Raw genomic sequence first — 17808 nt, 5'->3', positions numbered from 1 at the left:
ATTAAATTTTTTAAGCTTTTATGGGCGCAAGGAAACAATACGATGTAATTGCAAACATAAATGATCATAAATGCAAATATGCATATTAGATACGCAACGATGCAAAATAGTATCTCGGGAGCTATTGTATTATAATACATTATTAATTGTATAATGATTACGTACTGCAATGAAATTAAAGTTTTATCGTTTTATCGAATGTTAATTTTATCAATAGGTTCTTTTTTATCTAGGTTTTTTCAGTGGATATTAAACAATAGTTTTTTTCATATTTTTGATACATCAAATTTTAGGAATTTCACAATCAACAATTTCATAACAATAGGTGTATCATATCGTACATGATAAATCTCCGTAAGGTTATAGCACATGCTCGTAAATCTTATGAAAGAAGCTCTTACTGCCAAAAATTACTTATAAGTAATCGCTAACAAGTTCAAAGGCAATCGTTTACAATTGATTTACATAGACGCGATTTCTAATTCGTATTCCACTAGACCAGTGATGTTCAACTTGCAGCTCTATGAACTATTTGTGATCTGCCGGCTTTTATAGCCAAAAATATAAAATTTTTCTATTTTTATGTTAACGAAATAAATATTATGGCCCGTATTCAGAATGCGCTTACAACGATGTTAGCTTAATACTGTACTTTACGTCACGCATATTACAGAATTTTAGAGATAAAAGTGTGCTTTTATCGATAAAAGCGCGTTCTGAATACGGGCATATGCGGCTTGCAAAATTTTACCTATTTCTGAAAATAGTCCTCTGAAAATGATTCTTAAAAAAGGTTGAATATCATTGACAAGCTAGATAAAGCTCTTATAGCTCACACAACATGAAGGCTGTGCTAAATTATTTGACAGTACAGAATCACGTTTGTGGTAGACGCACAAATAAAATAATACGTTGTACTTTATTTGTTAATTTTATTTTTAACTATAATTATAATTTAACTTTAATTATAAATTTTTTATATTTTTACATCGAGTCCCCTCCTCAATTTTTGTATTTTTTTATGTTTTATTTTTTTTGATATCTCACAAGTCTCTACATTGTTAACAGTCCAATATTGTGTCTGTTTCCAAGCCGAGCGTCACCGAGGAAAAAGATGACCCGTTATACGCGCAATATGTGTTTTGTGCGGTGCCTCTTCTGAAGTATCAAACTCGATTCTGGTGCATCGTCTTTCTCAGAGCAAGTCAATAAAAGCGCTTGAAACATATGTTTGATCTTCATGAAACTTGTATCAAAATGCCGCTTTCGTCAATTAACAAACATTATTTAAATAAGGAAGCAAATCTTCCACGATTAGCAAATGCAATTTTATTGTTATCATTTTAGTATAAATTGGGAAAACATACGTATATATATGTGTGTTAAAATAAAAAAACTATCCCGTTAACATGTACACAACGTTTGAGGTGGAAATCCCGTTAATTTTCTCTGTCGAGTAATTTATATCGCGGATTGTTTCTTTCTTGCTAAATGTCAGTATTATCTTGTTTCATTCTCCACACACACATACGGTCAGAGATTTTATGTCCAAACAGTCAGATAATGCATTTTGATTCATGTACCATACTATTTTCAAAGGCACTCTACGTCGGTATCATTAAAAAGATTATTGCATTAACAGGAATATTCGCCCTGTTCAATAAATGACATAATGTAAAATACAAAAGTTCACGCATTTAAATTAATCATAATTCCGCCTCTGTGCAGTTGCATTAAAATTTAAATGACAAAACCAAGGGAGTACTCTCCCAGCGTATGTACGTAGCGTAATTATACGATTTCAGAGATGTAGCATTGTCAAACATTAAAATATAATTTCCACAAAAATGTTGTCTCATGAAATAGCTTACAAATTGTACGAAAATATAACGGTAAATTTCATTTTCATAACGAGCATCATTTTCCGCACTGCCTCACTTTAATTACAACTTTACAACTAGATTGCGGTATAAAATGATATAAATAAATTAAGGTAAATAAAGAAGTATATTATGAGGCACTTTAGTGAGACTTTTTTTCAAGAGAATGAAATTTTTTATCGAAACACAAATTCTCTTTCAATTAATATCGAAGTAACAATATATATTTTTATTTCAATACAATCTCTCGAATAAACAAAGTTAGGTGATGCTAACGAATTTCCACAAAACAAAGTCACAAAATATGCTATCATAATTCATTTAGCAAAATTAATTTGAAATACAAGAAATAGAATATTTGACATTTTTCAATATTAAGATTAGAAACAGGACCATTTATTGATTTGAATAAATTGACGGTAAAAGTTCTGATCAAGGGATTCCCCAACGACCTTGACCTTGACATATGTTGTCAAAGTCATGACCCTGAGTAACGGCTAAAATTTGTTGGAGGTCACTCAGGATCATGACCTTGATAACATATGTCAAGGTCAAGGTCGTTGGGTGGATGGTCCCCTGATCGGAACTTTTACCAAATTGATTGAAGCTGCAGTGTTCCAAAAATCACTACCAGCACCGAAAATCTACAGTTTACATTACGCGTACTATACATTTTCAACACTGGCAGTAAATTTTGAAACATAGCTTAAATATACAAAGAAGCGCTATTTTTGGTCAAAGTTAGGTTAATGTTACTAATACGTATATATATGCATTTTATTTCAAATACATGTATTTTAAATAAATTTATCTCCGAAATGACTGCGCGCTGATTACTTTCAGTTTTTCAACACATACAATCTGAAATGTTATATAATAACTCCCCAAAAATTAGATCTTTGATTTGATGCTACTAGCATCTTAAAACCTGTAAAGAACATGATATATTTTTATTTCATAGTATATTACATATTTCGTGGTAATAAAATTAGTCAATGTATGGCTTCAATGTTTGCTTTTGTGTTTAGCGTACGCAAGGCTGTTGGCCGTTGATTTGTCATTCGTGAAGCAAGACTCAAACGAGCATGTGCCGCCTCATATGTCATCGCATTACTTCTTGGAACGAAGTCGCGACATGTATTAATTTAAAACAGAAAACGAAACTCTATCGTATCTCACGATTATGCAGTAAGCAATTATTAGCTCACGTTAATAAAATTTCAGAAATAACGCGTAGCTCCGTGAGAGCAATTGATTCATTTGTGGCTTCGAAATTTGATCTTAACTCGTATATGTATGCCTTGTTTTATAAGAGGTTGATTGGAAAGTTGGAGATTGCTTAAGTAAAAGGAAGAGTATGAAAGGGAGAGTATAGAATTGTTGTAATTCGTTTCAAGAACAATAAAACTGATACATATATATATCGTAAGATTTTAATAAATATATTGAAGCGACAATTGTGTTTATCGAAGCAGATATTTATTCATCTGAAACAGGAATCGAAATAGTGGAGAGTGAATATTATAAATTATTGTTTCGTCATAGTTGTGGACAATAATTTTTGTATCTCAGCGACATTTATGTCATATCATTTAAACTTTTGATTAGATGTAATTTGTTTTGAGATTGATAACACGAAATAATATATAAGTATATGGATTGCCGAATCGGAAACTACTCGAATAATGAGAAGTCATGCTTTACCGTTCATGTAACTAATTTGAAACAGAATGTTTAACGTATATTTATTTAAAAAATAACGTCAAATTTTGTGAAAAGCTTGACTGACTGATGCGTGGCCTTGGTGTTTGTGCAGTAAAGTAAGGCCGTTGTACGCTGTATAGGCATTCACGTGCAGGTGAGACTCGAACGAGATAACGGCGCGTGCCACTCCGTGTATCGTTGTATATTTCTCGAAATGTGACAAGTGCTTGAAAATAGCAGACATAATTATTTTTTATTGATAGTAGTTAATGTTTACATTATAACTATACTATCAGAATTAATTAATGCGATTAATTAACTCTCATAAAATTATTTATATATTTTATTATTATATCGATTAGTTATTAAAGTAATATATATGCTAATGAGCAAATTATATTTGAATTAGCAAAACACGATGCGAGATATATTCGAATTTAAATCATTACTAATGAAACAATATGCGTGGATATCGAGAATGATACAATTTTGTATCAGTTAATTTTCATCATAATTTGTACATCATAATGTACAATAATAAAACACCTCGTGCGCGATTAAGATTGATTAAGATAAGGGAGTATCGTATAAAATACTGTGTGATTATTTTAATGATTAATACGCGTGAATGTAATTGGACTATACTATAATGTATTATACGTATACGCAAGTGTATGTGTGTACAAAAACGAGATGAGAGAAAGAGATATTAATTTAAACAGTGCAGTGTGTTAAAATAGACCATCTTCATCTAATATCTCCCAGATCACTCTGTGCTGTTTAAATTAATATTATATTTTAGATCAGTATTAAATAAATTTTACATTTATTAATTATCATTTGCACATTAGCTAGAATCCTCAGAGAATTTGCCTATAAGGATTACTAAAAGATGAACAGAAAATATTTTATTGTCAAATAGCGTAATTTAACAAAAAACCCATAATAATTATTAATTATATTTAGTTTTATAATAAATAAGCCAATAGCTTCATTCGCTCTGTGGCGAATTGAAATATAAATTGCAGATTTTATGGCGCTAGTAGTTAAATAAATACAAAATGCAAATTTTAATGGTTCATCTCACACATTTTTTTCTCTTCCTGCTTTATTCTTTCTTCTTCTTAGATTTCATTTATTCTACAGGCAGGAATAGCTGTTATCCGTAATTGTGTAAGAAACTTTTCTCGCAATTACAAATCAAAACGTAAGCAGCGTCATTTACGAAGCAAGTACGAGAAAGATTAATGTGATTAATGTATATATCCATAATTTAAAATGAATTTTTTAAAATTTCTCAGCAAATTACTCACAATCAAAAGAATTTTTTGTGAGTGATTTACTAAGAAATTTTAGAAAATTTATTTCAAATTATGGATACACACTGAAAAAAGAAGTGTTTAATTTTAAGATATTAAAATGTTTTATTCTTGACTCCATTTTTTAAACACTTAAAGATGTTTTAGTTTTAAACTTTTTAAATAGTCAAAACATTACGTGTTTGGATTTAAACACTATGCGTTTTATCTGCAGATGCATTAATATATATATAATATATATATATATTATATTAATTTTTTTTTAATTCTCTCACTCGTACACACCCAGAGAAAGGTTTCTTTCATTTTAAAAAAATTGATTTGATTTTAAAAAATTATGTTCAAATCAAAGAAATTTTGTCTTTAACCGTATAGCAAAGAAACATTTCGTTGAATGAAAGAAATCTTTCTCTGGATGCATATAGATAATATTGTAAATCTGATTTTGATGATGGTTACATTTCTATTGTCGAGGGTGATGGATTATTTACCGCGGTGTGTTATATGTATATTATTCAGGAAAATTATAAGGAACATATTGTACGAAATACTGGATCAAACCGTGATGTTACATGTAAAGATGACCCTACATGGTCAATAATATTGATCAGTAGTATTGAATCAGTAATACACTGACAGTCTGCTTCAACATTTTTAATATTTTTACAACTTTACACGATCAGTATTATTGATAATATAGTTCACTTTAATTTTACGTACATTATCTATTGTACTGTGATATACTGTAACATGGTTTCTAGTAAAGCGATATTGATATTTGAGATTCAAAATCCAGATTGTCATCCGTATTCTATGTCAATTTAATCCATCAATATTAACCGCAAACGATCAGTAATAATGTCAGTATTTGTTAATACTAATAGTATTATTGATCATGTAAGGTCACCTTAAAAGACGACTATCGCTGTAATTACTTAGTAATTACTCGTTAGAATAAACGTGCTCTATGACGTCTAAATCTTTGATGCGCTTCTCTTGGCGTGAACGATTACGCGAGTAACTACCGTAAAAGAAGTTGCACAAGCGCCTTTGCGTTTCGCTTTTGCGCGCGCAAACGTCTCATAATCGATTGTAAGAATGATCGTAAAATGGCATTCGAATTTACACCGGAGAGAAATCGAAACTGCAGTGTCCTCTATGTATTCCTTGCCAGACTGGCCGATACCCTCGATCGTATTTCCCTGGCTTGCATGAAACGTGCAACTTTATCATCCAGACTTTTTTCCCCTCTTCTGTGTAATTGTAATATCCAATCCAATTCGAAAAAAGTGGAAATTTTAGAGGATATCGGTGCACTGGTACCACTATTAATTTTATTCTTGATTTCTCTTCTGCGAGAAAAAAGATATCGTGTTCATCGAGCAAAACAACTATTACTATCAAATGCTTCTCTCTCTCATTGCCATTATAATTACTCCGGCGATTACAAATGCAATAATTAACTTTTGTAATCATTTACGTAATACAAATCGAATGGTAATATCTTACACAATATTTGCTCTTGATGAAAAACATGAATATTTAATTTTTCTGTGGTTACATTCATTATTGTGGAATATTTATTATTATTATTAATTAACAAATCACTGGATCAATAAGACTAAATTACATATAAAATAAACTGAATTTTAACTTTATTTATAATACATAAATATATAACATTTTGTTGAAATATTTTAGTGTTTATTTATGTGTATCTAATATTTTACAAAATAATAATTAATATATAAAATATAGTTACCTTTATGGCACGTAATTAACTTTATTTCATACGACTTTTCTTAGTAGTATTCTCTTTCTGTGTCTCTTTATTTGAATGTTTATATTAATTTCTTTAAGAAAGTCGATACTTTCACTTGGTGTTTCCTAGTAAATCCAGAGTTAGATTCCAAGATCATAACTAGTGCTGCAATTATGAGACAAATGAATGAAACGTTAATAAAGAGATGATTTTAGCTATGAACTTGTTTGTACTTTCTCCGCAGAAGGAACTTGTTACGCGAGATTGAGAAGTCTAAGAAGTTGCACGAAATTCCCAAGAGTAAATTTATTTGCTTCGAAAATAAATATACGACTTAGAGTATTCCATGTTCCATGCATCTTTAGCAACCATTAGCAACAGACGTTCCGGATGAAATTAAAATCCTCTCACTCGTACATTATAGATAATGTTGTAAATCTGGTTTGGATGATGGTTATATGTTCATCGACGGCGGGTGATCAATCATTTGCCGCGGTGTGCAAGAAAGTAAGAAAAACATTCTGCCTTTTTTTTCAAACGCCGGCGTTTATACTTACGATAAACGAAACTGATTCTGCTGCTTTCGAAAGTGTTAGCAGCAACAGGATGTACGCACGATCAAGTATTTATAGAGCCATGATTTTCTCGAATCGCACAATTTGTGTAAATCAGGATTACTACATAAATTTCTCTTTTCAAGACGCGAGATAATTATCATTAGTGCGCATCACGATATTCTGCCATTATCGTCGTACTTAATAATTACTGCCAGTAGTAAAATTATAATAAGAAAAGATTATTCTTATTAATTATAAGATACTCTCTCGTTTTACGCTATTGTTTTAAGGGAATTGTAAAGAATAATTAGTCATATTGTAAATAACACTCACACACAGACGATTTACATGTCATTGACACATCATTACATACTATTACATCAATATTTCACGCACATATTCACGTAAATTTTCGTATAACGATAATGTTTAATAGACGTCTAATTGTAAGTCCAATTTTAAGAACTCCACGTTGTTTCGTTGTAGGTATTTACGAACTACTAGTCTGTGAACTACTATTTCGTAAGTACAGATTATACACAGCTTTTATATGAAGCAAATGTTGTCACGATGTGACAGCTCATGTTGGACTAAGAAATGATAAAGAAAATCTCAGTTTCGAAATTTTCTGTCGTTCTCGGCATAAACTCTACCTCACAGACACATATTTAATGCGTATACTTTAATCTTGGGAAAGGATTTTCGAATCTGTAAAAGAGGAAAAAAGTAATTGTTATATAAAAACTATATGGTTTAGTCGGTAATACAAATGGCTTTAGGATCCCTTAAAATATATTATTTCTGCTAAAACTATTTCTTCTTATTTTGTTACTTTCCTATTAAATCGCGGATATTGTTATGTAAGTATTTTCGCATATTTAATTAGATTCGAGTCGAAACGTGCACAGAAAGAAAAGAGAGACGTGCATTTAGTCTCAAACTGAGAAAGACAAAACTGCCAACTGTTTCGTTACGTTCGAAACACCCGCAAATGTTTTATTATATCCGATATTTATTATATAATAGCACGATACATGACACGATGATAATTTCATAACATTTTGCACATTATTTTATAGAAAATTTCTTCAATAATTCTGCTCAATAATTCGCGACGTTTTTCACAATTAGTGGATGCGTATTGACGAAAATACATTGCTCGAATTGCGATGGAATTACACATGAATATTAAAATCAGAAAGTTTATTTGAAAAAAGAAAATATGAAGTATAGTAATTATTAACGGTACATTTATTTTTTATATGAATCTCTATTCAGAAACAACTATTTTATATTTTCAGAAACAATTAGGTTACCTTTATTATATTTTATATTTTTTCTTTGTGTTTATTTGTTATAATAATGTAAGATTTCTCTCAAAATTTCTCTCAAGATAATACTCTTATCCACGCTGTCTTTAAACAACGTTTTTGTCGGATTATATATTGGTTACCATAAAATTTCGCGATCTTCTTTCTTTACAATGTTTATCTTTTCAATATCGATGCAGCTATAGTTTTGAAGAAACTTTCGTTTTTTAACGAATGCCACATTTTGAAATAAGTATTGTTTAATAAGATTCCGTCTTATCTCTTATTCGAGAACCACGTATGTAGGGGAGATTGGGGCCAGTTGTACCAATTTTTAGAAAAATACATATATTTCTTTATTTATCATATATACGTTTATTTCTTTTAATGCACATGATGCAACAACTATTTAGCTTTATACTACTATTTCTCCTCATAAATAAACGAAAGTTAAACTTTCTTTTTAAAAATTGAAACAAAAACTAAATGTTTTTCTTATATATTTAACAATTAACTGAGAGAAACTTCTTAAAAACATAAAAATGTTCAATTTTGGTAATGAGACCAATTAGTCTTATTTCATAAATAATATGTTTGGAACTACTTAAAAATATCAGAAAAACACATGGCTTGAGAAATTGTATTTTAGACATAATAAAATGAAAATACTATAAAAAGCATTTTATTTGAAAGTTTAAAGCAAAAAAGTATAACATTGTAAATTTACACTTTCGTGACTTGTCTGAACACAGTACACATAACTTCTTTTACATGCGGCGCACACACGATTGGTGGTATGAGGCAAACGCAGGCCTCGATACTGAGTATTTTTGTTCTTCACATGATCGTCGTATCTCTTATCATTTAAAAGATATACGCATTGTTACAACTTACTTCCGTTACAACTGGCCCCAGTCTCCCCTACTCGACTCAGTACGTTTCAAAGAAAGAAAAGATGCGGTCTGTAATTAGCACGACTGTTTGGCGCGTGCAATTAGACGAAAGTGTCCGTTCGCGCGCGCGGATGTGACATCTTACCTGTCGCTCTGCCGCACTTGGCGCTGCTGGAACTGGAGAGAATTGGAGCGTGTTCTCTTGGATACGATCGGGGCGTCCATTACGGCCGTGCGACGCGCCGTGAAAAAGCTGTCCTCGCGAAAAAGCCGCGAAACGGAGTCGCATAACAGAACCGACGCGGCAGAACGCGGCAGACTTCTGGTTCCGTGATCGCGGATGCGTGCAGTCGACTTTGGCCATTCTCTCGTCGCGAATAGGGTCGCCGATACTTTATATCGACATCGATATTAATCCTCCGAAATCGACATTCAAAATCTGCGACAAGTCAGACTTTAACGTTTATAAGACCTACTTAATTTATGTTAATTTATATTGTTGAAAAGCATTAATTAATTTCAAGGAACCAAAATGACAGACACAACTCGTAAAAAAGTGAATAGGGGATAAAATCGCCTATTATGAAGTACTTTTTTTTTTAAAAGCTTGTAATTTATTTAATTTGTAATCTCAATTTCTATCTTTGTGTTAAATTTATGGGAAATTTATGCTTTATCAAAAGTTAGTAGTCGATAATAGCTATACCTTTTGTTGTATGTGAAATTTTTTTATCAAAAATGCTGATTTTGATCATTCAAAAAAAAAGTTTCTAATATGAGATACAAGAGTTTCCTTAACTGAAAAAATAAAGATAAGCTTTTTATATATACACTTTTATTATATTACATAAAATTATAGGAAGATAAAAAATTTGAATATTATGCATAATAATTATATAATTTTTTTATGTGTGTGTGTATAATATGTGAGTGTGTGTGAGAAATCTCAACAATGATAAAATCGTCATTTTTAACATATCGTTCGACAGTGCTTTGGGATATTGAATTGGTTCTTGAAGATGTTCTCATATTAGCTAGAAATACCCTGAGTATCTCATATTACGACTTCCACGCTTTGCGATTTCACGATCACCAAATCTAATCTTTACAGTTAAACTTAAATCATTATATCACGTGTTTTCCTATCAATACGATCTTACTCTATCACTGGTATGCAGACTTTATTATCCACTATTTATTTTTATATATATAATAAAACAAGATTTAAAGATTAATAAAATTTGACAACATCCAATTTCAAAAGTCTTTTTTTGCAACGACTACACGCATGATCTAATAATGAATTTTCTACGAAATAGATTTCACACTAAGAGTAAAAAGTTCATGATAGAACCAAACACATGCGCTTATTAATTTAGCAGAAACCCCGCTATCTCATATTAAGAGCCTTATCCCATAATAGGTGATTTTACCCTATTAAATATATTTTAATAATAATAATATAAATTTGTAGCTCATATAAAGAAAATTGAATTGTTTGACATTTTTGACAAAGATTTATAATTGAATGCGTTCAAGAAACACACCTTTGAAGAAGATTAAAGATAAAATATCGATGTTTCTCTACTATCGCTAAGAAGAATGAAAAATTTTTCGAGTGTTTCTCATTATCAATGTGTAACGTTCAATGATCTTGACAGACCTTTATCTTAACAAGATTAAATATATAGCATCGTAAATACAAACTTTTTTTAAAAGCATAATTATAATTTATAAAATTTCATAATGGATCAAGAATTGATTTTTATAATGAAATTATTTTTAAGAAAACTAATAATTGTTGTAGTTTTGAATGTCTCAATGCAATAGCACAAATAATATAAACATGATCATTTTCTGTTACAGGTGAGTCTAAAAGCAGATCCTTACCTAGAACTGTTCGACTAGAACGGGACCGCAATGTTCGAGGTGAGTCTCGAGCGATAGCACATTTTTTTCCCATTAGATTTCGTTTTTCCTCCCTTTTTAATCTTTCGTTCAAGAAACTTATCTAGTCGAAATATCCGAAAAAAATATTATATATTTAAAAGTTAAAATCTTTCGTTATATAAACATGAGAGAGTTCTTTCTTTATTAACACCTCGATAATGCTCCTAATTGAGCTAATCGATCGAAAGTATTCAAACGTCCCACTTAAATTTGCCATTAACGCACAGCCTACACTTATCGCCTCTGTAATTTCTACGGAGAACAATACTTTTCATTGAATGACAATAATCGTTGACAATAACGGCTATGTACATATTGTACATATTTGCGTCAAGGAATATTTGCCTCTTTGTCTCCGTCGACTTGAAAAGGAAGAATATAATGTTTTAAATATAAGCGCTCTTGAACATAAAAATGCGTGATAATGTGTTAATTCAAGTAAATGTCATAATGCATTCGCAGAAATATCACTTCTCGTGAGGTGTGCGGTCAGTAACAAGAACTTTTATAATTACTGTCTAAAAGTGAATCAGTGTATTTTATCACTGACTTCAGTGCTACACTTATAATAATATATAATATATCTTTTTAATAAATCTTTATAATAGGTATAATAGCAGAACTTAAAGCGATAACGTAGATATATAATATAATAATTTGTGAGATAATTTTATAAAATAGAATGTTATTCAATAAATATTCTCAAAGAGAAAAATTCTGATTTAATTATACTTATAGTGATTGATGTCATATCCGTGTTACATCACGTTATGCATTTAATAAAAAATGACGTCAATTACGATGATAGAAGAGAAACGTCGAGCAATCGGGCGAAAGTATAATGATAATGAGAGCCTCGTCCACCTTTGACTCGCTACTGTCTTTATTGCGCATTGTTAACCATAGACATACCAAAGATAAATTGATCGCAAGGTCGGAATCTCGTAGGCGCGAAGATAATGACAGAATTAATTCGTTAGGTAATCAACTGATTGCTTGCAAACGCCTTGACATTCTTTTTTCTCATGCATGATTGTTAATTCATCGATCAACGAATAATAATGGTATTGTTTAAATATAAAAACAATACTTAGTTATCAGTATGAAATAGTACATTATTTTATATATCATAATCTATTTTTAAAAGACAAGAATAGGCTTGATATACAATTATTGATTAGAATATATTATTGATAAAAATTATTTTGTAATATATAAGTTTTCAGTATTTGCTGGATACGTTTTTTTTTTTATAAAATGACGTAAAAGAACGACTTAAATTTTACGCTCGTAAAATTGATATCTTTTTTTCGAATTCTCTTACTTTTCGTTTTCCACGTCGCAATTTCGTTACTCGTATCAGCGACACGGGAATGGAATTTACGGGTAGGAACGTGCTGACGCATTTTTACTTTCCTGGCCCTTTCTCATTCGCACCATAAAAATTTAATTGTTCGTCGAGTGGTCGAATTAGATTTTTTCCGCTCACTTTACTGCAGTGTCTCTCGGCGCAGAAGATAAATGGCGAGTCTCTGGTAGCAAGGTATTTATAACATTTGCACACGCGAAGTTTATCGTCGAATTAATAAAAATCTCTTGGAAATTAATCAATCTGACTGATTTAAAAAATATATTGCATATATAATAAGTATTTTGCAAAATATTTAAGACTGAAAAATAGAAAACATTATGTTTTATTAAATACTTTATAATAATACACAAAGAGATATGTATCGTGTGCAATTTGAACCTGTTAGAAAATTATCCTACAACATGCATGTCCAAAAGATGTCATAAAGACATCATAACGGCGTCTATTAGATATTACACGTTATCTGATATGTTATATCAGAGTATTTATATTATCAAGTGTTGAATAAGTCAGAAGCTGTATTCTGACACAGCATGTGACTTTATCGACATTGGGATCGGTACACGAGAGTTTGTGAGACAGCACGTGGCGTCAACTACGGATTATATTGGAAACTGTAAGAACTAAGAGTTGATGATAGTTAAAACAGAAACCTTCTATAATTAAACTATTTACATCACGTAATATCAACAGCATTATATGTATATATATAATTAATTTTATTTTTTATAAAGATTTTAATAAATTACATTTAGATAATATGTTGATTTTAATTGATTTTCTCCATGTATGTCAGAGACATGTACTTAAAATTTAAAACATTGGAGAGAAACTTCTTTATTAATACGAAATTTATTATAATATTTAAAATAAGAATCATCAACACACTGAAAGAGTTTTTAATCTTTGCAAATTTGGACAACTCAATAAGCTATTTAAAAATTGCATCGAAAATTTAGTCGCGATAAATTGAATTGACTTTCACGTATAATATAGTTCATAATCTGAATATGTATATGAATTATATATAAAAAAATGTTATAAACATTAGATTCAATAATGGATATGTGATATGTCAATAATGGATGGATGTTCTCGAATTATATGATGTATCAAAGATGTAAAACTTGCTTTATACTATATAATTATTAATTAGCAAAGCTTAATATGTTCTGAAAATCCTTCGAGATATACCTCATTCAATTCTATCATTGTTCAATTAATTTGAAAGAAAAATATTGATACAGAAAATATTATAATTATTTTGATATTCCTACTCTCGATGTTATCCGTGAGCGCATATGTGCATGTGAGTGCCGTCGAAAGTAGGAACATATTAAAATAATCATTTGTATAATCTGTATCAATACTGTTTTTTTTTAAATTAATTAAAAACATTATGGAACTGAATGAGACATTTCGAAGGATTTCCGATATTACTATATATGAAAACCTCGCTAGTTACACTATAAAGCGCAAGTTTTACTAGCACATTTTCTTTGATATACCTCATCTCAAAAATTGTTATATTGAATTTGATGTTCATAACCAGATTATTATTATGAACTATAATACATTATATGTGAAAACTGAGGTGAAAACCAACTTAATATTAAGATCAAATTTTTCCTAATTAATTTTTCACAATTAGTGCAGAATTCTTTGAGATTGTTTATATAATGACTATTCTTTAAATCTGAATCAGTGGATAATCACTGATATCAGTGCCAAGTATGCCACTGGTAATCAGTGAATTAAATGTGAGATTCCTAACCTAGCTAATCTTTATTATGTGATCTAATTAACCTTAGTTTAGTGCTTAAATTCAATGAATATAGTATTGGAAGATTAAAATTAACGTGCAAATATCAGTATTTTAGTTATACAATTCTTTTATAGTTCACTGATTATCAGTGCCAAGTATGCCACTGGGTAATTAGTGACTATCCACTGATTCTGATTTAGAGAGTGCATTTCTTAACTTGGGAATTATAGAAAATATTTCTTGCAATAATATTTCAATAATACATCGTTTCTTTTGATTTTTCGAAATAATGGGCGGAAATGATTTTTTATAAGAAGTAGGTATATAAGGCGATTTCGTTAATTATTACTGGTAATTAATGTAGCGTATCGTGATGACAATGCCATCACGATCGAAGTATCGTGCCAAACTTCTCACATTCTTACGACGCGTGTATCCTCATATAGTATACTCTATTAACGGTCATACACCCCCTACAAGGCAGGCACTTGAAGATCACGATCAGATCGTCGTATATGGTCGTCCATTCGTTGGATCGTTGACCGTGTACGAGGTGATACCGTACTCCTCGATTTGGAACTCATCGCACGTTCGTGCGCACAAGCAAATTAATTTCTACAAAGTCCGTTGAAAGTTGCTTCTTTCGTGTTTCGCCCATATATACGTGTTATGTCATTCCAACTCTTTCCGCGATCTATCCTTGCCCATATGTTCGCACAATTGACCGATCAGTTGGCAGCGTCGCGTGACTTTTGCGGAAAGTACTTCCCTGTTTAACGATCTCGAGGGATTCTCGTTATTCATTAAGCACCCCTTGTATAGAAATTAAGCACTCGCTTTTTGTTCTATCTGAGCATCCACGCCGGTGGTCCGTATTATTGATATCTGTAATTTGCTTTGGTTTCAATGCGCATACAATTGCGAAAATCTACGTGAGTAAAGTGGAAACTGTCACATAAAGCTTCCTCATGTTAATTTCCATATTTTACGAACTGATATCTTTTATGATTGCTTTTAGATTAGTTTTTAAATTGTTAATCTGTTACATGGGTTTCTTGAATGATTACATTTTATAATTAACTTGCTTTTGGTGATTAATGAATGACTTAACAAGTGGAAGAGGTCAAATAAACATCATTTTGTTTTGCTAATTATATATATTCTTTCTAAAAGAAAAATATGTATTATTTAGAAAAATCATTCAAAATTTTTTGTTTTTAATGTTTATGCCTTATAGATTTCTTTTTTCATTAATATCTAGCCCAGTAGCAAATGTTATCTTATTAAAAACAAATAGAGAAAACATTAACAAATAACGTTGTGTTAATTCATTTGTACTCTTGGAGCTAATTTCATTGCGTTAACACGTCGTCCGTGGAAAACCTCTACTCTTAAATCTCACTTCTTTCTCACGTCTTACCGGCAAACCTTCATCTATCTTCAAGAAGGCGACGTAACATTATCCCGCCTAAATGCTCATAGTTCTTCCATTTTGCGCTAAGTGGCTTGTACGGCGCGGTAGTCTTATTCTACAAAAATTTATCCACTTGCAGTTAATTTATGAGTGCACAGCAGAGGCTGTTCCTTCGTTTACGTAAATAGCCTGATGTGTACCTAAGCATATGATTAATGAAGATACAGAACCTTCCTGGAGAATATTGCAGTATTGTTAAAAAAACAATATTGTTGCAATCAATGTTTATATTTTGATGAAAACTTATGATTTTTTTATTTATCTATATTTAATTGATAAATAATTAAAAACAATATTGCGTAATACTTTTGTTAATCTGATAATAATATTTCTCTCCCGTCATGTTTTTTTTATTTTTTCATACTTTTCAACATAACTGATTGACAGCAGAATAGAAAATTTGCTACGAAACATATAGAAGCCCGCATGAGATTCTGCAATGTCACGAACAACACGATGCACAATGTATCGCGCTGAGAAAGAGAGAGAAAGTGTTGTAACATAACAGAAATTACACAACGAATTGAATGACCGTCGCCAACACGATTTTACACTTGCAAATTGATCCTCTCCCTTCGATTTGTAACGATAATTACCAGCGTACATGATGGCGACTTTTCCGTACTATCAGTTTGGATTTTATTTGGAGCCGAGATGCATAGCGACGATATGTTGTATTATCTTGTATTTCAACTTGCTAGAATTGAGCATCTTCTGTGGTTGCATAGTCACGTACTCTCTGTCTGTCGACTGCACTCTGGAGTTGCTGGCTCTCTCTCGCTAGTTGTTCCTTTCTGCGTACTATTTCTTCGTGTCATTGTCCCAGGGATGTAGCAGTATATTTCGATTCCCTTTTTCTGTTGACAGAAAATATCATTGAATCTCGAATTGCGATATTTGATTTGATAGAATACAAATAAATGATGTGTAAATATATAAAAAATGTAGGTATAAACGTATGATATACGCATATATAAGTACATGAATTATTTAATTCATTATTGCTTGAGTCACGGTGTAAACGTAGCCAATATCATCCCTGAGTTCGAGTTTTATGTCTCCGCGCACAGTCTAAATGCTATGAAACAAAAGGAGTGGGGATGACGATAGGCGAAATCGGTCGAAATGTGCAACTCGGCTGCAGGCCTGATATATATAATTAGAAATTCTGTGTTCTTTATTTTTAACACTGGAAATAATCATTATATATATATTTTTTATTTTCAATAAACTTATTCATTATATTTTTTAATAATATTTATTTTTATACATAAATCATAAACATTTATTTCACATCAAGGGAATTAAAAATATTGGCTATTAATTATTTGATTGTTAATTAGATATCATTATTACGATTTAAATCAATTAAAGGTATATTGTACATAATCGAATAGGCATATTATACTCATTTGAAAAAGAGATGAGAACATGGAACAGGTTAGGAGAACAGATACCTATGCAAAGATTTTTTTATAAAATCTTTTATAATACCGTTATACATTCATTGTCAATTATCTTTTTCTATTCTATTTTTGAGAACTTTGTATATGTTAGATATCACGTGTAGTTTATAGGAAAAACATGAATATCATGTTCAGCTAACGCGATATCCATGTTTTTCTTACAAGATTTCTCGTTACTGATAATATTCTTGTATTTTCCGATCAGACATGATTTCCACCTCTGCACCTCGCGCTTCAACTTCTGCTTTATCTATCACGCTCGCCCTATCTCCACATCATCTTTTTTACTTCAACTTATTCTAAAAAAAGAGTATTCTTTTTCTCCTTTTTCCATTTTGAATTCCATTCTGATAGTT

The 17808-nt window shown here is 30.8% G+C and overlaps 1 protein-coding gene across 4 annotated transcripts in view; it reads left to right on the top strand.

The window, feature by feature from the left end:
- raskol (Ras GTPase-activating protein raskol) overlaps positions 1–17808 on the top strand; it is a 350704-nt gene that overhangs the window by 242037 nt on the left and 90859 nt on the right. Inside the window, exon 2 of one of the 4 annotated variants that reach the window (XM_018446325.1) lies at positions 11292–11354. The exons of the other annotated variants lie outside the window; for them this stretch is intronic. Within the exon in view, the coding sequence (XP_018301827.1) occupies positions 11292–11354 (63 nt within the window). The remainder of the gene's footprint in view (positions 1–11291; positions 11355–17808) is intronic. 4 annotated transcript variants of the gene reach the window in all.

The sequence above is a fragment of the Mycetomoellerius zeteki genome, unplaced genomic scaffold (assembly GCF_001594055.1).
Source record: "Mycetomoellerius zeteki isolate Tzet28-1 unplaced genomic scaffold, Tzet1.0 scaffold179, whole genome shotgun sequence".
Lineage (NCBI taxonomy): Eukaryota > Metazoa > Arthropoda > Insecta > Hymenoptera > Formicidae > Mycetomoellerius > Mycetomoellerius zeteki.
Note: the sequence above shows the minus strand (reverse complement) of the source record. Positions and strands in the feature narration are given on the sequence as shown.